Source organism: Poecile atricapillus, chromosome 14 (assembly GCF_030490865.1).
Source record: "Poecile atricapillus isolate bPoeAtr1 chromosome 14, bPoeAtr1.hap1, whole genome shotgun sequence".
Taxonomy (NCBI): domain Eukaryota; kingdom Metazoa; phylum Chordata; class Aves; order Passeriformes; family Paridae; genus Poecile; species Poecile atricapillus.
The window spans coordinates 2904133-2927947 of record NC_081262.1 but is presented as its reverse complement, the minus strand read 5'-3'; the positions used below and the strand labels follow the sequence as shown (position 1 = coordinate 2927947).

Sequence of the window (23815 nt, the reverse complement as noted above, 5' to 3'; positions counted from 1 at the left end):
AGGAGCCCCGCAGGGAGCCGGTCTCCCTGCCCTCACCGGCGGCCGCCCGGCGCTGCCCTAGCCCAGCATGGCTGCGGGCCCTCGACCAGGCCGCCCCGGCCGGTGAAACGTCTCCTCGCTCCTCGTCGGTTTGTTGTTGCACATTCCAGGACATCAGTATTTTAACGGTCTCGAAGTGCCTTTCTATCGTAGTTTCTGGGTTGTTTTTATTTTCCTCCTGTTGGGCTCCATCGCTGTTAGCGTAGCGTGTAAGGACTGCACAAGTACGAGATAAGCTAACGACTGTAACACTATATTCGTCCAGGGGAGAGGAAGTTTATTAAGAAAACAATAAAGTGAAGTTGAAGTAAGTTCCTGTTTCAGTCCATGGTCGTGGTGGCAATGGCAAGGAGCCCACGCTGGGGACAGAGGGGTGCAGGAGGGGACGGGTGTGACCCTGGGGGCACGGCTGGCCCTGCCTGACCTCCAGCCGTGTCCCCACGCTCCTGCTCAGGCGGCCTTGGCACCAGTGAAACCCTGCCAGCATCTGTGGGGTGAGCTGCAGGTGGGGACAGCCACAGGGTGTCCCCTCACCCCGACCCACACTGGGAGAAGGTAATGGCACAGCACACCCAGGGTATGGAGCCAGAGGTAGCACTGCAAGAGCATCCAACCTCCCCACCAAAAATACCTCCTGCAGCCTCCCCCAGTGCCATTTGAGCCCTGGCAGCCTTAAAGCCCTGGGGACACCCCTTCTTCCCCAACTGCCTCCTGATCCTCCTCCTCCTCCTCCTCTTCCTCCTCCCCTGGGCAAATGCAGCCCCTCACAGGGGCCGATCCCTCCAGCGCTGGGCAGGCAGGTCCCCGCTCCCTCCCCGGGTGTGGAGCAGCCAGGCCAGGTGCTGGAGGACATGGTGTTTATTGGCTACCTATAAGTTAAGGGTGAGGGGCACGGGGGGCAGGAGTCACGTCTCGGCTTTCCGCCCCTTCTCCTTGTCGCCCTTGGCCTGGATGCGCAGCTCCTCGTCCAGCCGCTCCTTGGCTCTCACCACCTGTGGGACACGGGGTGACACCAAGGGATGGGGTGACACCAAGGGATGGGGTGACACCGAGGGATGGGGTGACACTGAGGGATGGGGTGACACCGAGGGATGGGGTGACACCGAGGGATGGGGTGACACTGAGGGATGGGGTGACACTGAGGGATGGGGTGACACCGAGGGATGGGGTGCCCCCTCCCCTCCCTGCCTCATCCATGGGTATATCCAGGCTCATTTGGGACTTTTGCCTGGCCCAGAACGCAGGCAGGGGAAGGGGAAGGAGCTGCTCCCACTCTGCTCCTCCCAGTGCTCACCTTGGACTGCAGGTAGAAGGAGCCTCCCACTGATTTGTCGTTCACCTTGAACAAGTGGTCGTAGTTCTGACGAGAGAAGCTCTGGGTCAGAATCATCTCATCCCTTGCCATTCCCACTCCCAAACCCTGGCAGCCTCCCGCTCCCCAGAGCAGAAGAGTGATCCTGGGGACACAGCTGGCTCTGCTGACACCCCTTCTGAGTCCCCATGTTTCCAGCTGGGCACCTCCAGAGGTCCCACATCCCTTCCCTGAGCAGCCCTGCTGGGCAGATGCAGAGATCAGGCCTGCAGTGCTGCTCCAGCTGGGGCAGGGAATTCTCAAACCATCATTAACTGGGCCCAAGACAGCACAGGGGACCAGCTGCCACCCCCAAGCTTAGCAATGCCCTTGGAGCGGCCAGGCCCTGCCAGCACCATCCCTCCCTGGTTCCAAAGAAGCCTCTACCTTCTGGATCTCCTCAGGGTTGAGGTTGGAGACGTTGAGGATCTGCTGAGCCTCCTGGAGGCTGATGCCGATGATCCTGGAGGCAGCAGCTGACTGGGGCCTCTCTGCGCGTCCTCGTGCATCGGCTGCGGCCTGGCTCGCTGGGGACACCAGGGCCTGAGTCCCCCACGCTGCCCCAACCCTCAGGCAGCAAAACCTGAGCACTTCCAGGTGCTCAGACCCCGGTGTGCCCATCCAGCCACCCCCGGGGCCATCTGGACACCGTCCCAGTGCCAGGGAGGCAGCAGGGACCAGGCAGGCACCGTTTGCTACAGGCAAGGCAGGGCTGGGGCTGCCACATCCCAGGGATTATGCCACTCTGCCCTTTGGGACATTGGGATCTCTGTGAGCCTGGCAGCAGTGCCAGGGCCAGGACAGAGCCCTGTGACAACCTGGCCGTGTCCCCTGCAGGCATGGCCCAGGGATGGGGAGCACAGGGAGGGGTGGGGATGTGGAGCAGTGCCCAGCAGGGCACACGGAGCAGCATCCCAGCTCCTACCTGCGAACTCCTGGCGCAGCGCCCGCATGAAGGCTCGTCCCACCACCTGGGCCCCCACCAGAATGATCTGTGCCAGGTACTTGGCCTGCGGGGACACCCTGCTGTCACCACGGCTCCTTTGTCCTGTCACCTCCTCATGGGCCCTGCACGACCCTGGCTCTGTCACCTCTGCTCTGACCCCACCTGACTCCTGTCATGGCCGAACCTGGCCCTGTCCCCCCTTCTCTGTCCCTGTCCCCCCACCCAGGCCCTCTCCCCCCTCCCCTGCCTCTGTCCCCTCTCCGCTGGTCCTGTGACCCCTTCCCCTGTCCCTGCTCCCTTCCACTGGCCCTGTCCTCCCTCCTCTGTCCCTGTCACCTCTCTCCAGGACTTCTTCCCCCTTCCGTGGTCCTGTGACCCTTTCCTCCGCCCCTGTCCCCTCTCCTCTGGCCCTGACCCTCCCAGAACCAGCTGCTTCGCACATTCCCGAGCGCGCTGCCCCTCCCCGGGCCCTGTCCAGCCCCAGCTCAGCTCCCCCGTGCCGATGTCCCCCCGCCCCGTCCCCCCGTCCCCTCTCACCATGTCCCCGCCGCCGCTTCCGCCCCGGCGGTCACGTGGCCGCGGGTGAGGGTCACGGCGGACACCGAGCCGGCGGCGGCGCGGGCGGAGCGTCCCCACTGCAGCCACAGCGCCCCCTGGCGGCCTCCCCGCGCGGGAGGTCCATCGGCGGCTGGGGCGTGACTTCCCCCAGGCCGGTCCCCGCGTCCCCCCGCTCGCTGTGCCCCTCCATCCCCGCTCCCTGTGTTATCCCGGTGCCGGTCCCGGTTTCCTCCCGGTCCCTGTGCCACCCCAGTACCCATCCTGTTCCCCCACGGTGCTGGTCGCCGTGTCCCCCCGGTCCCCGCGTCCCCCCCTGTCGCGGTCCCTGGGTCCGTCTCGGTCCCCGCGTTCTCCCGAATTTCCGTATCCCCCAGTGTCGGTCCCTGTGTCCAGCCGGGGCCGCTCCTTGTGTACAGCCCCGCCCCGGTCCTCATGTCCCCCTCGGTTACCGTGTCCCCCCGCTGTCAGTCCCTGTGTCACCCCGATCCCCGTAACCCCTCTGGAGCCAGTCCCTGTGTTTCCCGATCCACGTGCCCCTTGTTCCCTGTGTCTCCCCGTGTCCCCCCCGGTGTCACGATCAGGGCAGGACACGGTGCTGGTGCAGCGGCTTTAATAGCGGGTCCTGCCCGCGGCGGGCCCTGCGCCTCCTCCACCTCTCCCTCCTCCTCCTCCTCGTCCTCCTGTCGCCCCGCCGGGCCCGGGGCTGCGGGGGTCCCGGCTGCTCCTGGGGGTGCCGGGTCCAGCCTAGTCCTGCGGGAAACCGGGGGGTGAGGGGCACGGCGGGGCCGGGGGCGACCCACCCGGGGGTCGTGTGTCCCCCCCGCACTCACCCACTCGTCCTCATCCACACCCTCGAAGGAGTCCTGGGGCAGCGGGTCATCCCTGTTGCCCAGCCGGGCCACCATGGCACTGAGGAGCTGTGGGGAGAGGCCGGGCAGAGCCGTGGGGCTCGGGGCATCACCCCCGGCCCTGCCGCACGGTGCTCATCCCAGAACCCACCTCCTCCTTCTTCTGCTCATCAGTCTTCTCCTCCAGGTACACGGATGCAGGGACGAACTTGCGAGCCGGAGCCTCTTTTGGGGCCTCACTCACTGTGGGAGCGGTGTCACCATGGGGCGGGGGGGCTTTACCCCATTGACTAAACCCCCCCCAGCCATTCCTGGGGCCGAGGCTCCTCGCCCAGCCCCTGCACCCACCTGGCACCATGTCTGCGGGGCGCAGGCTGGCACGGCGCTGCTGCCCGTCCTGCCCGTCCAGCCAGGCACCCGCACCCAGGGCCGGCTCCCACCACACGCGGGTCGGCGGGTAGAGATCGTCCTGGAAATACTCCTTCTGCGGGGACAAGGGGCACTCAGGGGGCTGCTCTGCCTCCTGCTCCCCTCCCAAAACGCAGCCAGGCCCCCACCACAACCTACCTTGACGCGTGGCACATGGAAAGCCACGGGCTCCAGGGTGCTCTGTCCCAGGCGCAGCGCCCGGGCGAACTCCACCTCCCGCACCTCGCACGCCGTTTTGGGCAGGAAGACGAAGCCCTGGTGGGGTGGGGGTGTGAGTGGGGTCTAGCAGCGCAGGTAGGGGGTCAGGGACAGGCAGCACAACCCCCCTTCACCTTGTGGGGTTCATTGGAGGTGAAGCTGTTGCACTCGAGGAAATAGGGGGGCTCAGGGGTCACTTCGTAGAGGAAGACTCTTGTGTCACCCTGGGCATGGAACGAGATGGAGGCTGTCAGGGGACATGGAAGGGGACACTCCACACCGTGGGGTGCTGTAGGCAGGCAGCCCCACAGTTTATTGGAAGGCAAGCCCTCACCTTGCCGGTGAGGAAGATGACGCTAGTATCCTCATCGTAAAAGGGCAGGAGGGTGGAAGGGGCCACGTCCAGACCAAGGACAGACAAGGGTCCTTCAGGCAGGGCCTGTGCCCGGTACAGGAGGATTCTCCTCTCGCTGCGGCTGTGGGGAGGTGACAGTGAGAGCAAGCACAATGTCCTCAGGGACCCCTGCCCCGGTATGTGTCCCCCTCTTTACCTGTCAAAGCCAGACACCAGGAGGTAGTCACCACCACAAACCCAAACCAGGCGCGCTCCACGTCCCCCCTCAGGACCTGGGCCCTCCTGCATGGGGTGAAGGTCACCCTGCCTGCTCTGAGAGAGCTCGGGGTGCACTCATGTGCCCACAGGGGGGGTTTCCTGCCCACACCCCCAGCTCTCCAGCCCACTCTGAGTGCTGGGATTGTACCTGTTGAGGCTGAGAGCTGCGCCGTGGCTCGTAGAGCCGTATCCGTCCGTCTTTGCTCACCGTTGCCAGCTTCTTCCCGTCTGGGCTCCAAGCCATGCTGAAAATCTGGAGACAGATATTGTGCAAATGTCCCAAAGTTGCCTCTCAGGTGTCCCTACATTCGTCATCCCATACCTGATCCGTGTGTCCCTGCAGGCACAAGACTTCCTGCCCAGCACTCAGCTCCCAGATGCGCACGGTCATGTCGTAGGAGGAGGAAACCAGGAGATCGGATGCCATGGGGTGGAAGCGGATGGAGTAAATCTTTTCTGTGTGACCTGGTGAAGTTCAGTGGTGGGTGGTTGTCCCCAGCTCTGGGTGCCACTGGGCTGGTTTGTCCCCAGTGTGGGGTGCTCAATAGTCCCCTCACCTTGGAGAACAGCTTCAGGCTCCTGCAGGGTCTCCTGCAGCCCTCCCTCAGGGATCCGCCACAGCCGGATCCTGGCGTCCTCGCCCGCTGTGCCCCAGAAGGGATGGGCAGTGGTTAATGGGGTGATCTGGCATGTCTGGAGCTGGGACACTCTGGGCAGGCCCCGGCAGGGCCGGCACACACGTACCGACAGCGAGGCGCCGCGGGTCGAAGGGGTCCCAGGTGAGGTCGGCCACGGCTGAGCCATTCTGGATGGTGGGCACGGCCACGTCGGGGAGACGGCCGGGCTTGGAGAGCTGTGGGAGAGAGCCAGGGGTCACCAGCACGGCCCACGTGGCACCGTGCCGACCTCCACAGCTCTCCAGGGTACCTCGAGCACGGCGATCTGGCCGCCGGCGGAGAGCAGGGGCAGGGCGACGCGCTGCTGGTTGGCGCAGAAGCCGTCGCACTCGCCCGGCGTGGTGAGGCTGAGCCCCCGCAGGTTGGTCAGGTGGTGGTCCCGGTGCAGCACCCGGCCCTGCGCGTGCCGGAAACGGGAGCTGGGCCCTGGAGCGAGTGAGGGGTGGGTGAGAGCCCTGAATCCCCCCAGTGGGGTCCCCGAGCCTGCCCCACTGCCTGCTCACCCAAAATGCTCTGCAGGGACTTCTGGCTGGGGCTGCTGGCGAAGCCACTGGAGGGGCCGGTGCTGGCTGAGAGTGAGGTGGCCGCGCTGCTTGGTGAGGCCAGTGAGGATGGTGAGGAGTAGCCACTGGCTTCCTATGGGAGAGAGAGACAGTGGGCAGGGGGTGCTGGCACCCGAGCCTTCTGCTGTGGGATGAGGGCATCAGGGACCCTGCCCCTTCAGCATTCAGTGCACTTTTCCAGCACCCCATGCTCACACTCTGGTCGGCGTCGGTGTGGCCAGTGTTGGCATCGGTGTGGCCAGTGGTGGCTTCAGTGTGGCCAGTGTTGGTGGGGCCAGTGGCAGCAATGATGGGGGATGTGAAGGTCTCCGTGGGTCTCCGTGCAGGGTGCAGGCTCACCCTTCCCACCTGCATCAAGCACAACGGTGGGCATGGGGCAGTGGCAATGCCAGCAGCAAGGACACCTCCCCTGGATGACACTGACCTGCTGGCTGTCCCCTGCCCACCAGCCTTGGGCGTCGGTGGCTGGCAGTGTCCCCGTGCAGTCAGGGAACAGATCCTCATGGAACTCCTGGACAGACTGTGGGAGAGGGGATGGGGTGAGATGGGTATTCCAAAAATCCCACAGCCTCTGTCCTACAGCAGCTGGGTCACCCCTGGACACCCCCAGTTACTTCCAGCACCCTGACCCCACACTGACACAGCACCATTTCAGCTGCTTGAAGTGCTCAGCACCCATTGCACAACAGCACCCAGCAGGTGGCACCCAGCTGTCAGCATCCACTCTCCAGCACCCCAATCCTGCACACAGCGCCTGGCTTCCCAAATCCAGCACCCAGACTCTGCAACACACCATCAACATCCAGGTCTGACCTCCATTCCTCTCCCAGGCTGGGGACTGGGGTCTCACTGCAGCCAGGTCCTTTTTGTCACGCTGTGCTGGTGAGGTGTCACCCACAAGATGACACCAGGCACTGTGAGACGGTGCTGACCACAGGGCCCCCTTACCTTGCGTGGCACCAGGTAGCTGATGGGGACGAGGGTGGTGTCAGTGAGCTGCAGGACACGGAGCACCTCGCAGGCCATGACATCCAGGGCCAGGCGTGGCACGGCTGCCAGGCCCCGTGTGCTGCCCTCTGTCCGGCACTGGGTCACTGCAGGACAGGCAGGGTGGCTGTGGGGTACCACCAGGCAGTGGTGAGCCCCCGGGAGAAGATATGGGTGGGATGGGACCTGCTTACCCTGGGTGAGTGCTGGCTGCGTGGGGGCCACCTCAAAGCAGTACAGGAGGTTTTCTCCCTGGAAGAGAGGTGGTGTGGTCAGGGAATGAGCAGGGCTGTAGGAAGCATCCCACTGCACCCACATGCACCCTCCTGTACTCCACTGGTGCACCTATATGCACCGAGCTGCACCTCACTATACCCCCTGCATCCTCCTGTCCCCCCAGTGCCTCCCTCCATGCCCCAACCATGGGACCTCACCTTTCCTGCCAGCACCAGCAGCCCCGTGTCGGCGTCGTACAGCGGGATGGTCACCCTGAAAGGGAAGGGGGGTGCTGAGCCAGAGGCCCCCATGGGCACAGCACCCCACGGATGTGGGGCTGGATCCTGTTCCCCCACTAGTGCACACCCCAAACCCCATCCTGGGGGAGTGTGGGGCAGGACAAGGCGGTGCTGCGATGGGAGGGCAGCACCGTGCTGGGGGAGCTGGGCTGGTCCCCAAGTGACAACCCTCACTGTCCCAGCCTGGCCCGACAGGTTGGCAGCAGGATGTCACTGCCACCTGCTTCCAGCCCCGGCTGCACTGCTCTGAAGCCGTGCCCAGCCCTGGGGCATCCCGCTGCCTGCCCTGCTCCCTGTGCCCGGCCATGGCACCCGGCCTCGCTTGGGGAAGCCTCTGGCACCCGCAGGGTTGCCCCGAGGCCGGCTGGGCCGGCTTGGCCAGTTCGGGGCGGGCGCGTGGCACACCCCGGCTCACCCCCAGCCTCCCCCGGCACCTGTGGAGCCACCCAGCCCCGGGAGTGCCCTGCAGCCCGGCTGTGCCAGCTGGAGCGTGTCCCTGCTCCCTGTCCTGCACCCTGTCCCAGACCGCAGGCAGGGCGCTCCGTGGCTGTGGGGGACCATGGCTGGGGGTGCTTGTGACAGAGGCTGCGGTGGCCAGGACTTGCTCCATGGGCAGAGGGGACCGTGACTGGGAGGACACTCGGTGGCAGGAGGGAATTCCACATGGAATACTCAATGGCCTGAGGGGACAGTGGTGACAGGAGCACAGAGCCACCTCTGTGCTTTCCCTCGGCAGGGGTGGAGGAGAGAGCATCGCAGGCAGAGACCAAAGGGACAATCTGTTACTTTTGGTTGACATTTCTGTGGCTGTGCCAAGGGGAGGGAGCTGCTCCACGCCATCCCGTGCCACGAAGGATAAGCTGCCAGTGGTATGGCATGGTCCTGCCCCAGGACTGTTGGCACAACCTAGGCAAACACTGCCAGGATGCCCGTGGAAGGCACTGGGGTCCCCTGCCCTGCTGCCACCACAGTCACCAGCACTGCCACCACCACAGTGGTGCAGGTCTGGGACAAGGGCACCCTGAGTGCCTGGTTGTCCCAGCCCAACCCATGCCATCCTCACCACGAACAGGAAGCATTGCTCTGCTGTCACAGGGGCATGGGACAGCCCTTCAAGGGCCACCCACCTTCCCCCCATCCCCTAGCACATGGTGGCAGGAGCTCTGTGGACACCAGGGGCATGGAGGGACTGGGATCCCAGGGCACTGGGGCTCATCAGTGCCAGAATCCCTGGTTACCCTGGACATGCTGGATATGGGGGTCCCTGGGGGTGCCAAGGACACCCAGCCCAGCCTTTGTTGTTACCAGGGTTGCCAGGGGTCCCATGGGTGCTGGGGATATGAAGGAGATACCTTTATCTGGATCTACCCCTACACCTGTGTGTATACACACATGGGGTGCTGGGGTCCCAGGGACCCTGGTCCCAGGGATGCTGAAGGTCTGGAAGGGAAGGTCTGGGAGCTTCCAAAGGTCCTGTGTGTCCTGGGGATCCTTGTGACTCTGGAGGTCCAGAGCTCCTGGAGGTCTCATGGAGTCCCTGGGGATCCTGGGTAGCCCTGGGGTCCCATGGAGTACCCAAGGGCTCCCAGAGGTCCCTGTGACTCCGGAAACTCCTGAAATCTCAAAATCCCTGTGACTATGGGAGGTCCTGAGGTTGCGGCGTCTGGAGGTCCCTGTGGAGCCTTCTGGGATCCTTGTGACCCCGAGGTCCCAGAGGTCCTGGAGGTGCTGGGGGCCGCTGTGACTCCGAGGTCCTGAGTGCCCCGATGGTCCCTGCGACTCTGAGATCCCAGATGTCCTGGGTATCCCAGGGGTCTCTGTGAATCAGAGATCCTCGCTATCCCGAGCGTCCCTGTGATTCTAAGGTCCCAGAGGTCCAGGGGGTCCAGGGGGTCCCTGTGATTCAGAGGTCCTGAATGTCCCGGGGCTACTTGTGGCTCCAGGGTCCTGACGGCCCCTGTGACTCCAGGGTCCCAGAGGTGCTGGATGTCCCCGCGGTGCCCGTGGCTCGGGGGGTCCCGGAGGTGCTGGATGTCCCGGGGGTGCCCGTGGCTCGGGGGGTCCCGGAGGTGCTGGATGTCCCGGGGGTGCCCGTGGCTCGGGGGGTCCCGGAGGTGCTGGATGTCCCGGGGGTGCCCGTGGCTCGGGGGGTCCCGGAGGTGCTGGATGTCCCCGCGGTGCCCGTGGCTCGGGGGGTCCCGGAGGTGCTGGATGTCCCGGGGGTGCCCGTGGCTCGGGGGGTCCCGGAGGTGCTGGATGTCCCGGGGGTGCCCGTGGCTCGGGGGGTCCCGGAGGTGCTGGATGTCCCCGCGGTGCCCGTGGCTCGGGGGGTCCCGGAGGTGCTGGATGTCCCCGCGGTGCCCGTGGCTCGGGGGATCCCGGAGGTGCTGGATGTCCCGGGGGTGCCCGTGGCTCGGGGGGTCCCGGAGGTGCTGGATGTCCCCGCGGTGCCCGTGGCTCGGGGGGTCCCGGGGGTCCCCGCGGTGTCGCCCCCGTCGGGCCCCAGGTGAGCGGGGGCGGAGCCTCCATGGCGGCCGTGCCCCGCCCCTCCCCGTCCTTGCTCTCAGCCAATGGGAGCCCGGCAGGAGGGAAAGCCCCGCCCCAGAGGTTTAAATGCCGCCCCCCGCGCCCGGCGCCGCCAGAGAGGGGAGCGCTGTGCCGGCCGCCGCTTCGCTGCCGCCATGGACTGACCGCCCGCCCCGCACGGCCCCGCACCGCCCGCCACGGTGAGTCCCGCGGCCGCCGCACCGCCCGACCCTCCGCACGGCCACCGGGGCTCGTGGGGCGGCACCCACGGGCGGGAGGGGGCTCTGCCGGCCATCCGTAGGCTCAGGGGGCGGTGGGGCCCGGGGGGCCCTGGTGGGCCTGGGCCGGGCCGTGGGACACCCGGTATGGCCTGGGCATTCAGGGTGACCGGGTGTCAGCGGGACCTCGGCGTGCCCTGCTCCCTGCGAGACCTCAGCTGAGCCAGGGGCACCCGGCTGGCCCCTGCCTCGGCTCATGGCCGGCCTCGGTTGGGCTGGGACAAGGGTTCACAGAGGGCTCTCGCTTCCCTGTCCCTGCCTGTGCCTGTTTTGCCATGGGATGCGCTGGGGTCTGGCCCAGGGATCCTGGCCTGGTTCTGTGTCCATCACGGGTAAGGGGATGTATTTGGGGCTGACACGGAGCATGGCTCCATCCGGCATGGCCCGGTGGCAGTGAAAGTGCTCTGCCAGCAGAAGGGCTCCAGACCCACACAGGACCAGCATGATCTTGGGCCCATCCCATGCTCGCTCTGTCCTGGAAGATGTAGCGGCTGGGTTCTCCTGCTGGGGTCAGGCAGAGGTGGGAGCTGCTGGCAGAAGTGTCCACCACCACCACCCCCTCCTCAGTGAGGGCTTGGCTGGGGTGGGGTCTGGCTGCCCTCGTTTGCTTGTCCTCAGGGATCGGTGTCTTGGGTCACTGACCCGCTGTGGGGCCAGGCAGGTCCTCAGGTGGCTCTGAGAAGGGTTGGCACAGAGGCACGGGTGCCAGCGGGGCCACCGGGCAGCAGGGATACCCCACCGCTTCTCCTACCACCATCTCCCTGCGCGCTTCATTGTCACCTGGCTTGTGTTCAGAAGGAGTGCCGGTGCCTGTCACCGTCCTCGGGTGTGACTTTGGGCCACCACGGCGTAAATGTCCCTTTCCACGCCTGGCTTCCTCCCAGGCTGGCAACTACCACAGTAGCCAACTCATCCCAGCAGAGATGCTCTGGTTGTGAGACTTCTCTTCTCAGTCATGTCCCCCCGTACACCTCTTGCCACCGTGCCTCACGCCGACAGGTCTCGTCCTGCTGGGACTGGGGCGGCCGGACTGCCCTGACCCAGCTGCCCACACGGCGCTGGGCAGTGCCGCCATCAGGGATGACACTAATTACTGTTTTCCCCCGCACCACGCCGAGGCCGGCCGGCCTCGCAGGGTGGCCCTGATGCAAGCGCTGCCTGCCCGGCTGGCTCTGCCGGCACGAGGAAGCGCTCGGGGACAGCCGCGGCCGCCCCATCACTGCAGAGGAATCTGCCCGTGCCGCCCGGGCCACGCGTGGCACCATCGCCGGCCTCCTCCCACCCTCCGCCGGCGTTCCGGCTCCTCCCGAGGCGGTTTGGCTGCCGGCAAAGCCGCTCTGCTGGTTTTTCTCCTTGCCGGCACCTGAGATGGGGAGCGCGGCCGGGTCAAAGGGGCAGGAGCGGGATGGAGGGGCTGGCGAGTGCTCCGGGGAATGCAATAACCAGGCCTGCATTCCTGCGGGGCTGCTGCGGAAACTTTAATTAAATAGGGAGGGGAGCGGGAGGAGGTGGGAGCTGCGGCGGCGCAGGGTGGGTTGAAGGGGAGGAGGATTAAGGGTTTAATCCTGCACATCCCCCCGGGTGGCTCGCGGGAGGGGGCACGTGCTGACATCGGCTTGTTTTGGGGGGTGTGAGGCAGGGGAGCAGCATCTGCATCCCGCCTGGCAGGGGCACTGTGTCACCCTGTCACCGCACACTGCAGGGCCCCCGTCCTTCCTGCTCTGGTGCCACCGGCCGAGGTGGCAGCCCACTGGCCAGCAACAACGCTGGCTTTGTTTGTGTGCGCTTGCCGGTGCGGGAAGGAACATCCCGGCTGTGCCTGCTTCCCTGAGGTTCCCCAAGCAGAGGAGAAAGGCAGGGACTCTCCAGCTCCTCCAGCCTGTCCGGCACAGGTGTCACCCTGCAGCGCGGGGACGGCATCGGCCTCGTCCTTAAAAACGGGAAGTGGATGCAAAGAGGGGCATCCCCTGGCGAGTCCCAGCCCTGGGCGGGCAGCGGGGTGGCCCAGCCCGGGGGGCTGCAGGCAGGGAAGGGGGGTGACACGGCACTCCCACCCCATAAGGCTGGCAGGGAAAGGCTGGGCCGGGACTGGGGGAATCTGAGCCCAGATCCTCCCCGCAGCCGGAAAATATGAATAATTCGGCAAATATCTGCGGTGCAGGCGCGGGGGAGCCCAGCCAAGGCAGCAGCAGGCTGCTGGCAGGGCGGCCGCAACACCTCCAGCAGAAACGGGGCCCCCTCTCCGCCCTTGGGGAACCCTGCCAGGACCTGGGGGAGGCTGTTTGCCTACCCCCGTTTTTGGGGGTGTCCCGGGCAGGGTTAACTCCTCTCTGCCTTGAAGCGGCATCGTGCCGGGGAGGCGGGGCGCGGGCGGGATGCTGGCGTGTGCCGGCGGAGCGGGCGATGCCGAGGGGCGGTGGCGGAGGCTGCGGGGCCGTGCCCGCCTGCCCGGCGCTCGTGGCCAGGCGCGGATCCGCGGCCGTGGCCGGGCTGGCCGAACCTGCCCGGAGCGGGGAGCCTGGCAGGCGGGGAGGAAATGCCAGCGTAATTAAAGGGACGAGAGAGACTTGGAGTCAGCAGCTGGTTGCAGCACGGGACACGTCAGCGAAACCCGACCCTGGCATTGCAAAACCAGCCCCGGCCTCGCCAGCATCCCTCAGGCCTGGCCCCGCTCCGGCGCTGACCACCCGGGCGGGCTGGCACGGCTGTGGCACTGCCAGCACCCTGCACTCAGGGCTCTCCCACCAGCCAGCTCACTCTGGATGCTGGAGCCACCTCAAGGGGTGCCGAGTCTGCCCCCAGACCCGAACAGCACTTCCACAGGGTCTCCGTGTTGTGTCTCTATCTCCACTGGCAGTCTGATTGTGATGTGGGGTGCAGGGACTGAGCTGGGGGTGCTGGGATGCAGTGATGGTGACCCCTGCGTGACAGTGACCTCTTGGATGTGGCACAGCTCCTCCCCGGTTTCAGGGGCTGACAGCACAGGTCACATCAGGGCAGGGCCGGTCAGGCCAAGTGACTCAGGCGGTTGTGGTGACCCTGCCCAGCCGTGGGCTCACCCCACCCTTGGGGGGGGCCGCTCGGGAGGAGGCAAGGACAGAGCTGGCTGCGGTGTTAACCCTGTCCAACACCCCAGCAGGGGGACAAGAGGACACAGCACGGGTCCAGACCCTCCTGGTGCAGGATGTGGTGTCCCTGTGGTGTCCCTGCACTGCTGACGGGGCCGGGGCAGGTGGCACGTGCTGCTGTGTGACCTGCAGCCCCCCACACACGGCGGGGGCCCCTTGTGAGCCACAGGGGGGGCGTTTGCCTGGATCTCTGACAGCTCTGAGCGGGGAGGAGGTGGCAACAGATGGGGCTGGGGAAGGGTTTGCCTCTTCCTTGCCCAGGGATTCCCCTCTGCCACCTCCCCCTGACCCTGAGATGGAGTGGCAGGAGATTGTGAGTATCTGGCCCAGCCTAGTGTCATTAAAGGGGCTGAAAGATGTGGCTGAGAGAGGAGCCCTTCGGAACACAGACAGTGGCTGTGACATTGGCCAGGGCATCTGTGGGGAGCTGAGGTTGGGCTGGTTCCAGCCTTGTTCACCCCAGAGCCTCCTCCCTCCATCCCTGCTGGCCCAGTCCTCAAGGGATGGGGACACAGCCCTGGTGCTGTGCTGAGTCCCTGGAGTGAAACAGTGAGGGGAACAGCAAGGTGACCTGTGGGGACAGGGGCTAGCTGGGGGTGAGTGTGAACCCTTGGACTCTGTGGGGACACAAATGGCTGCTCCAGCCCCACACTCTGTGGGCAGGCCACCTCTGGGTGTCCCTGTGCCCAAGAGGGACCGCTGCTGCTGGTGATCCAGGCAGGACCAGCCCCTGAGGTGCAGCTGCTGTGACGGCAGCACAAGCAAAGGGTTAAGCTGAGCTCTACGCAGGGGAGGCCAGCCAGGCTCCCACCCCTTCCCGGTGCTCTGATTCTCCGCATCCCCTGTGTTTGATTTGCACCCTGCTGAGCAGCTGGGGAGGTTGGGGCCCTTGTGAGTACTGGGAAAGGTCTTGGTGCCCCACCGAAAACAGCCCCAATACCAGTGGGACGCGTCTCGTGGTAGAGTCTGGAGTGTGCCAAGGTACCACAACCCCAAATCCTGGGAGTCTGGGGAGGGGGAAGCATGGAGCTGGGGTGGGCAGCCCCTGTGCTGCTTCACTCTCACCAGCCCTGGAGGCAGAGCAGGGTTCAGAGGTGCCCCATAGCCCTGCCAGCCCTGGGTACCCCCCAGCAGGGCCCATCCCCTAACCCTGGCTGCGCTTGTCTCTCCACAGAGCTGACACCATGAACCAGCTGATCCTTTGCACACTGCTGCTCTTGGCCCGTGTGGAGCTGGCCAGGGCATGTCCTGCAGGCTGCCAGTGCCATGACCCCAAGACCATCCTGTGTGCGGCCAGGCGGGGCCAGACGGTGCCCCGGGGGCTGCCCCCCAGCACCCTCTCCCTCTACGTCTTTGAGAACGGCATCACTACGCTCAGTGAGGACAGCTTTGCAGGGCTGCCTGCCCTCCAGCTCCTGGACCTCTCACAAAACAAAATCACCAGCATCGAAAGAAACATCTTCCAACCCCTGACGGAGCTCGTCAACTTGGACCTGTCCTTCAACCAGCTGCAGGAGATCACCAATGAGACCTTCCACGGGCTGCGGCTGCTGGAACGGCTCTACCTGCAGAGGAACAGGATCCAGCACATCCACGCTGCTGCCTTTGACACATTGGAGAATCTGCTGGAGCTAAAGCTGCAGAACAACCAGCTCAGGGCTGTACCCCCCCTCGACCTGCCCAACCTCCTGCTGCTGGACATTAGCTGGAACAAAATCCCCACCATTGCACCAGGGGCTTTCCATGCCGTCAGCATTGAGTCCCTGAAGATCGCAGGGCTGGGCCTGACGAGCTTAAACGAGGAGCTCTTCCAGGTCCAGAACAACCTCCACGAGCTGGACGTCTCTGACAACCTGCTGGAGCGCGTCCCGGCGGTGCTGCGGCGGCTGGGCAGCCTCACCAGGCTCAGCCTGGCCGGCAATGCCCGCATCTCCCAGCTGCCGGCTGAGGACTTCCAGAGCCTCCACAACCTCCAGGAGCTGGACATCAGCAACCTCAACATCAACACCATCCCTCGGGATTTCTCCGGCTTCTTCCCCAGGCTGCGGGCCATGACGGCTGCCGGCAACCCCTTCAACTGTATCTGCCAGATGAGCTGGCTGGTGCAGTGGGTGAATGCCAGTGGTGTGGTCCTGCGACGCCCTGAGGAGACGCGCTGCCACTTCCCCCCAAAAAATTCCGGCAAGCTCCTCCACCACCTGCAATACACTGACTTTGGCTGCCCCACCACCACCCCCACGCCCACCACGCCCCGCACCACCACGCTGCCACCGCCTGCGCCGCTGCCCAGCACCCACCGCCCACCACCACCCCCCAGCACCGCTGCACCCACCCTGAGGCCCAGAGACCCCCAGGGCAGCTCCACGTTGGTGCCCTTCAGTGGCGCCCCGGCCCCCACCAGCCCCCCAGCGCCCATCTGTCCCCCCCGCACGTGTCTGAACGGCGGCACCTGCCAGCTGGGTGCCCAGAACCTCCTGGAGTGCCTGTGCCCCGCGGGCTTTGCTGGCATGTACTGCGAGGTGGAGGCGAGGGGAACGACGCCAGCCCCGGGCACACCAGCCCTGCCACCTGCACAGAGGGTCAGCATCGCCCAGGTGGGCAGCACCTCCCTCAAAGTGGACCTGCAGAACTACGTCCAGTCCAAGGCGCAGCTGAAGGGCATCCGCCTGAGCTACCGGAACCTGTCGGGGCCAGACAAGCGGCCGGTGATGCTGCGCTTGCCGGCCTCGCTCTCCGAGTACACGGTGCGGGCGCTGAAACCCAACTGCACCTACCGCGTGTGCATCGGGGCGCTGGGGGAGCTCCCCAAGGAGGAGCACTGCGCCGAGGCACAGACCCTGCCCCTCAGCCTGCAGCAGCACTCCCCCGTCAGCCAGAGCCAGGACCCCAACCTCGCCCTGATCCTCGTCCCTGCGCTGGCTGCCATGCTGCTGCTGCTGCTGCTGGTCACCGCCGCCATGTACTACTGCCGGCACCGCCGGGCCAAGGCACACGCCGGCGCTGGGGTAGACACCGGCCCGCTGGAGCTGGAAGGGGTGAAAGCCTGCCTGGAAAACGGGGATTTGAGCAGCCACGGCTGCAAGGTGCCAGAGGCGGCGATGCTTTCTGGCGGCTCTGAGTGCGAGGTGCCGCTCATGCAGTCGCACTACCCCAGCAACAACAACACCCCGGGGCTCAAACCCTCCTACTTCTGAACCCACAGGGCTTCCAGAGCCTTGGACACAGGAGGGCTGAGCTCCAGCGGCAGCACCTGGCCATGTCCCTCTGGGATACAGATTGCCAAGGAGCTGACTGAATTGAGGCAGAAACCCCCCAAACCTACAACGTGCAATTTCCGAGAGGCTGCCACACTTCGGGAGGAGACACGAATTTTACTGCCCTGTGCCTTGATTTCTGTGACTCTAACTAGAATGTGGGTAGCAGAAGGGAAGGGGGGGTTAATTTGGGGGTTGGGGGGCTTTTTTTAGCTCCTGCTAAAGAGAAAGCTGCTGTGATTCGGCTGAGGGGCGCCCACGTGCTGGTTACAAGGGTCCTTCAGCAGAGCACGGCCCATGACTCGACTCCCTGGAAGCTGATGTGAGCAATACGGCCTGGCCGAGGTGCTGGGACCCTCGGGACCCCCCCGGGCCAAAGGAAGTGCCGAGCAGGCAAACCGGGAATTGAAGCTTTAAGAACTCAGAGAGAATATTTATACACCGTTATTTCCCATTTCTTCTGGGAAAACTTTTTTTTTAGTACAGGTTTGTGTACATCTCTTTTGTAAGGCAGACCAGAAGGGTGTCTTTTTGTAAAAAAAAAAACAAAAAACCAAAATAATTAAAATAACAACAACGAAAAGTTCTGTGCAGCCCTGAGCACCTCGGCAGGCGCTGCCCGTCCCAGGCAGGGGTGTGGGCAGCGCGGCGTGTCCCCTGCAGAGGAACGGGAAGGTCAGCCGTGTCCTCCCGTTGTTGTTGGCGAGCACCGGGATGAGTCAGGGCGAGGGAGGGGGGACTTTTCCCGACTCTGGGCGTTTTTACCCCCAGGGCGCTGCCCCCCACCTCGGGCGCTGAGGATGTGTTCCCAAAACAGAGGCCACGGGGTTCAAATCAGCCCCTGCCCTGCGCATCATCCAGCCTTACTTCATCCTCCCCGCCTGCCAGATGGCTCCGGGGCCAGCTGCGGGACAAACAGCCCAGCCCAACCTCCTGACGTCACCCGCGGCGGCACCGGGACCCCCAAATCGCCCGTGACAAGTGTCAGCCTGCGTGGCCCCCCGGGCCGGGGGCCGCAGCCAGAACCCCCCGCTGCCCGGCCCCAGGAACAGCCGGTTTTGTGCGCTGGCCCTGGCGGGGTGGGCTGGGAGCCGACGCTCTGCAGGTTCCCGCTGCCAAGTGCTTTCTGCTCCAACCCTCTGGTTTTAATCGTTTTCCAATCCTTTATCTTTCGGGCTGGAATTTTCCAGGTTGGGGCCCTGCCCGCCGAGGTATGTTTGATTTGGAGAGAATGAGCACAGCGCGGGGCTGAAGCCGAGGGTCACCGCCGTGCCGCTCCGGGCCGGCCGCTCCGCCGCAGGACACGGCCCTGACCCCCCGGCCCCTCGGTGCCTCTCGCCCGGGGCAGGGAGCGCCTCTGGATGCAATTAGGGGCGCGGGGCGTCGGCGGGGCCGTCTGGCGCAGCCCCCCGGCTCCCAGGTGGGCTTCCGGCAGGGCTGGCTCCCATTAGGGCCGGCGCAGCGGCAGGAGGGGCCCCTCGCCGGCGCGGGCGGCTCGCTGCGATGGCCACGCTCGCCCGCTCAAAGGGCCCATTGTGGTCCTCTCCCCACAGATTTTTCAAATTAACATCCCGAATTCCTCCCAAAATTGCTGCTGTGTAAATATTTTCGCTGCGAGCTTTGTATATTTTCCAGCCTCGCGAGGAGGAGAGAAGAAAAGTCCCTGGCGGAGCCGCGGCCTCGCGCCGGGTGCCCCCGGCCGGCCGCCGCCCCCGAGCCCCGGCCAGACCCTGGCGTGTCCCCTTGTCGGCACCGGCGTCAGGAGCCCTCCAGCCCCTCCTGGCCCCTCACTTCCCCCCTCCTTTGCCTCCGTGATGTGCCCTTCCCCTAACAAAGCCGATTTCCCCACTTGCAAGGAGCTGGAGGTTTGCAGGGGACCTCTTGGCACTTCAGCTTCCAGCATCTCCAGAGTGAGGGAGCTACAGTGGAAGTGCCACCAGGGCAATCTCCAAAGTTAGGGCTCAGCTTTGGCAGGTGAAGCACCCCTGGGACACCTCGAGCCAAGGATTTTGGGGTGCCAGCTGCACAAGGGGGGCAGCAGGGCTGAGCCTTGGCACGGAGGTGATGGGAACACTGCAGCCAGGGCAGGGCTTGGCCTCCACCCACACCCACATCTGCACCCGGGCAGCCCTGCGGGAGAGCAGCAGTGCCCGAAATGGGACCGTCCAGCCCCTGTGGCTTCCTGAATCCCAACACAAAATTCCCCTGGCCACTGCCAGCCCCATCCCGCGCCAAGAGCCGCTCCGAGCGGCACATCGTGCGGCGCTGCTAATTCCTGCAAGCTGAATCAGCGCCGACAAGGATTGCAAAACCCCCTGAAATGGACCCAAAAAAAAAAAGCTCTCTCTCTGTGCGATCCAGTGGGGCCGGTAAGCGAGAGCCCCAGCCAGAACCACCGGCAGGATGAGGGCTCGGCAGGGAGCCACAACGGGAGGAGCCGTCGGCTTCACCCAGGCAAATCCTGCCTGCACCCTGACGTGGCAAGGCTGGAGGGCTCTGGTCTCCCAAAAAATCACTCCTGGTCCCAGGCACGGCCCCACGGAAACCAAAGACAGGTCCCCCAGGTCCCCATGTCTGGAGCAGAGCACCAAGAGGTCATGCCTCGATGCCAGGGGTCTGGATGCCCACCCTCTGGGGGAGGACAGGTGTGTGCCCATCACACAGACCCCAGTGCTGCCAGGAAGAGCTTTGGAGCTTGTCTTCCTGGAAAGCTGGGGAGGCCAGGGAGCACTGTCTGGCCACCGAGGCTGTGGCTCATCTGGAAGTGATTTGGGCACTGCCATCCCACCCCAGCGCTGGGCTATTTTTACCCAGTGGAATTACGGGACAGGCGACATGGGCTGGGTGGTTGCCCCGCCTTAACCCCTTCATGTGGCTGCCCAGTAGCTCCATGGGGATAGGTCCCTCTGGGGTGACACCTGATGGGGTGGGGTGGCCTCTCCCCTTCCTTGTGTCTGAGGGTGGCAGCCAAGCTGGGGCAGGGAAAAACCCTTTCCCACTGATGGCAAGCACACATCAACCCTTGTGATCTGTAGGGGGACTGGGACAGGGATGGGGACAGGAATGAACCCGTCCTGCTCAGGGTTCTTCCTGCTGGGGTGGGTTTTTTCAGAGACCCCCAAAACACCTAGTATGACCCAAATGGGGTGTCAAGCCCCAGGAAAAAGCAGTGCAGAGGGTGCCAGGCAGGACAGGAGCAGGACCGGCCACTGAGGTCTCATTGCAGCTGGTGCCTGTGGAGAGGTGGCAGGGTGACAGTGGGAACATGTGCCTCGGTGGGGTCGGGTGCCCTGGTCCTGGGACATGCCAGGGCTGCAAGCCTGACCCCAGGAGCTGGCTCAGCCACACGCTTTGGCTGGGCAGGGGCAGGGGTGGGTGTTAGGGATTGAGCCTCCTGGGCCCCTCCATGTCCTACTGCAGCGCTGGGGGAGCCAAACAGCCCCAAATTCCTCCACAAACATTCTGCTGTGCCAACTCCCTGCTACAGGCAGGTCCCAGCTACGGCACCACCCGGCTCTGTCAGACTTTGCACCATGAAGGGTGGTGGCGATCCAGCTGTCCCCATCCCTCAGCCATCCTGCCCTAGAGGGACGTGCCCACTGTTGGAACATGCCATGGGGAGTGTGTGGCTTCCTGGGACCTCTGCTGACCTTGGAATCTCATCCCTCCTGAGCCATAGCCTTGAGCTGGCTGTGGCACCCCAGAGACTCCCTGGGGACATTTTCAGGATATCAAAAGAAGCAGTGAGCCAAGGGAGCTGCTGTTCTTCTGTCACCATGGTGGTGACAGCACCATCCCTGGGCAGTGCTGCGCTGGCCGCCGGGCGTGCAGCAGTGGGGTCTGGTCAGTGACCCCACGTTGGAACCGGTAACCCAACCCCACTGGTGCTGGTTACAATTTAGGGCAACAATAACCCATTGAGGCCCCTTCCTGGCTCCTGCCCTGCTGCTCCTTGATCTAATTAAAGGGGGCCAGGGGGGACAAAACCTGAGCTGAAGGAACAGCAGGTACCCAGAGGTGGCACATTGAGGACCAGGATGTGGAGAGGGGACATGGCCACCCACACCTCCCACCTCCTGCTCCCTCAGGGTCTGGGCATTGGGGGGTCAGCTCTTAAGCATGGTGCTGACATGCTTGGGGTGCTTTGAAAATGATGTTTGTGTGGTCAGAAATATCTCACCTGCTCAGGATTTGGGAAACAGAACCTCCAAAAGGCACATGTGGAGGTCCATGGGGCTGGTGCCTCCCACTCTGCCCTCTTCCAGGGATGCTGGATAGGGGCACAGCCAGCCTGAAGGGTTTGGTGCTGCTGTGGGCATTGGGGTGAGCACCCTGGGGTGACTCCCACCTTGGGGCACACCATGGCCCTGCTTTGGGGTGCCATGGGGCAGCGTGGTGCCGGCTCGGCGGGCTCGGTGGGGATGCGGACTCCCCTTCCTGCCGGCCTGGCGTCAGTAATGAATGGTATGAGTTTCCTGCCCGCCCACTGATTGCTTCCTCAAAGAGTTTCAACGAGCTGCTGCTGCTGCTGCTGCTGCTCCCCAGGCACCGCTGCACTGCCCAAACCATCCCCGTGCCCCACGCTGGGCACCCGGGGCCACGCCGGAGATCCTCAGCCAGCCCCGCTGCTGCTGCTCCCCATCCCGGCGGGGCCTATCCCTCGGTTCTTGGTCTGCCCCAAGCAGATCTGGTGATCTGGTGACCCCAAGACCATCCGCCCCGTGCCCTTGCCGAGGCTCCACGGCTCCTGAGCGTCGCGGCCGTGCTGGGGATGACTCTGCCGGAGGGAGAACGCGGCCCCCGCTCGGCACCTCCGCCGGGAGCCAGCCCAAATCCCCCTCCGCCATTTGTCATCTCCGCCAGATTTACAGGCGGGAGCGCTCGGGGCTGGAAGCGCGGTGGCCCCGGCGCGGTTGCCTAAAAACAGCACCTCCCCAGCACGGGGGGGGTCTCCGCTCGCCCCCGCCGCCCCCAGCCCCTCTCGGCTGGCCCCGCCACGCAGCCGGAGGGCCCCGGAGTGACGCGCAGGCAGCGCCCGCCAGCCGCATTCCTGCGCCGATAAACCCGGCAGCCAAAATAACTGCAGCCTGTGCTGAGGGGGCCGAGCACAGCAGCGCCTGCATCCCATTTAGCCCGGCTGGCTCGCCCCGGCCCAGCGAGGATTCGGGGTAATTCCCAATGGATTCTCTGCCAAGAGCAATAATGGACCCCGAGGCGACCCCTTGCAGCAGCCTCAGCCTCCCCTGAGAGCGTTCACTGGACACTGATGATGGCCTTTGCTCACTGAACTGGCAGAGCTGGCGAGCAGGAGAGCTGGGAGCTGCTCCCCTGGCAGCTGGCAGGAGGGTGAGGGATGCTCAGGCAGCCTCTCCCCCTCCTCCCACCACAACACCACCACCCCACCATGCCCAGGGCAGGTCCTTTCCTCTCCTGTCTGCCCTGGCTGCTGCCAGCTCTGGCCTGGAGCTGACGCTGGTGTGGGAGATGCTGGCAGGGCAGCCAAGGGGCTGTCACAGCTCACTCAGCCCCTCACCAGAGGCCCTGCATTGGCTGCCGACCACCCAGCCTGCCCCAGCATCCCGGGCCATCACAGAGCCAGCTCGGCACACAGTGAGGCTCCCAGCAAGCCAGCACTTTGCCAGCAGCCCTGGGAAGGGCTGGTGGCCTCCAGTGCATCCCAACAAGTACTGTGCCCCAAACCCCCATCACCCTGGTGGGATGAAGGCACAGCTTACTTCTCCTCCTCCCATTTCCTTGCCCACATGGTGACGCCAGGCCAGCTCACTGGGCAGCGTGGGAGAGGCCAGGTCAGCTCGAACTGGAGGGTTCCCAGCCTTGGCAGTGCCCTGCAGATGGAGACAGCTCCATCGTGCCGTGACAAGGGGCGCTGACCCCTTACACCACCAAAGCTCCTTTTCCACTTCCCTGGGGGTGCCTGGTGAGCGCAGCCCGGCCACAGCTGGCTGGGCAGCCAGCACGGCACCACAGCACAAAGCACGGCAGGAGTGGGAGGCCAGGGCTGAGCTGCTCTGGTGCTCCAGCAGAGCCAAAGGGATTCACTTGCCTGCAGCATCTCGTGGTGCTGCCCCAGTGCACAAGCCCACCCAGCCAGCAGCCACCTCAGACACTGTCCCCAGCAGTGCCACCACACACCACAGCACTACAGAACACCTCTGTGCCCTCGCCAGCACTGCCTCTGCCCTCTCACCAAAACCGTGATGGGGATGCGGCTGCGCGGTCCCCAGCTTTGTCACCAGCTTTGTGGCCGAGAGCTGCTGGTTCCAAGAGCTCCCTGCCAGTTCCTGCTCCACCACCACACTCCTGATGGTTCCCTGACCACGACATCTCCACTGCTCACCCTCCCACCCCATGCTGAGTCCCCATCCCTACCCAGGTGAGGTGTCCAGTGCCACGGTGAGCGTCGCCCCGGTGAGCTTCCGTGTGTCCCACAGCTTCACCTCCCGCTCCCGCATCTGCAGAGACACAGACACGGCATCAGTGGGCACCGGGGCTGCCTGGATGGCTCTGTGGTGCCGCCGCCTTCGCCAGCCACCTTCCACCATCCCAGCAAGGGCCAGGGCACCTGGCAAGGGGACCTCCTGCTTTCATGGGGGACAGGCCACGCAAAAAGCACTTGGCAGCCTCAGGGAGCAACTACTGGGCTGGAACATGCCAGTAGTGCCAGGGCCACCTTCCTGGTGAGGACTGTACCTGGCTGAACCCGACGGAGATGAGGCAATCGCTGGAGCCCATCCAGAGCAGCCGGGAGTCCTTGTTGTTGTCGTGTCCCGGGACACTCTGCAAGGCACAGGAGACAGGGCTCTCAGTATTGCTGCCAGCCACGCTGGACATGGTGAGGGGACATGTGCTTCATCAGCCATGGCTGTGAACTGCCCCGAGTGCTG

General features: G+C 64.9%; 3 protein-coding genes across 7 annotated transcripts in view; 1 reads left to right on the top strand and 2 right to left on the bottom strand.

The window, feature by feature from the left end:
- Positions 1–295: 295 nt before the first annotated feature.
- PAM16 (presequence translocase associated motor 16) lies at positions 296–3023 on the bottom strand. Its single transcript, XM_058850142.1, has 5 exons — positions 2874–3023; positions 2316–2400; positions 1778–1917; positions 1334–1399; positions 296–1031 (listed from the first exon to the last, which is right to left on the bottom strand). The coding sequence occupies exons 1-5, from the start codon at positions 2874–2876 to the stop codon at positions 945–947; spliced, it is 381 nt and encodes a 126-aa protein (XP_058706125.1). The 5' UTR covers positions 2877–3023; the 3' UTR covers positions 296–944.
- Positions 3024–3165: 142 nt separating this feature from the next.
- CORO7 (coronin 7) overlaps positions 3166–23815 on the bottom strand; it is a 36084-nt gene continuing 15434 nt past the window's right edge. For all 5 annotated transcript variants that reach the window (XM_058850133.1, XM_058850132.1, XM_058850134.1 and 2 more), the window contains 21 exons: positions 23622–23708; positions 23301–23383; positions 7644–7698; positions 7404–7461; positions 7171–7316; positions 6647–6742; positions 6418–6570; positions 6163–6295; positions 5910–6085; positions 5727–5835; positions 5540–5626; positions 5305–5447; positions 5131–5235; positions 4921–5006; positions 4704–4845; positions 4504–4593; positions 4310–4426; positions 4091–4226; positions 3894–3985; positions 3725–3811; positions 3166–3644 (listed from right to left, as the gene is read on the bottom strand). In XM_058850133.1, coding sequence (XP_058706116.1) covers positions 3639–3644; positions 3725–3811; positions 3894–3985; positions 4091–4226; positions 4310–4426; positions 4504–4593; positions 4704–4845; positions 4921–5006; positions 5131–5235; positions 5305–5447; positions 5540–5626; positions 5727–5835; positions 5910–6085; positions 6163–6295; positions 6418–6570; positions 6647–6742; positions 7171–7316; positions 7404–7461; positions 7644–7698; positions 23301–23383; positions 23622–23663 — 2142 coding nt within the window. In that variant the 5' untranslated portion in view covers positions 23664–23708 and the 3' untranslated portion in view covers positions 3166–3638. The remainder of the gene's footprint in view (positions 3645–3724; positions 3812–3893; positions 3986–4090; positions 4227–4309; positions 4427–4503; positions 4594–4703; positions 4846–4920; positions 5007–5130; positions 5236–5304; positions 5448–5539; positions 5627–5726; positions 5836–5909; positions 6086–6162; positions 6296–6417; positions 6571–6646; positions 6743–7170; positions 7317–7403; positions 7462–7643; positions 7699–23300; positions 23384–23621; positions 23709–23815) is intronic.
- On the top strand, positions 10363–17493 carry VASN (vasorin). The gene is made up of 2 exons (XM_058850136.1): positions 10363–10450; positions 14831–17493. The coding sequence occupies exon 2, from the start codon at positions 14841–14843 to the stop codon at positions 16848–16850; it is 2010 nt and encodes a 669-aa protein (XP_058706119.1). The 5' UTR covers positions 10363–10450; positions 14831–14840; the 3' UTR covers positions 16851–17493.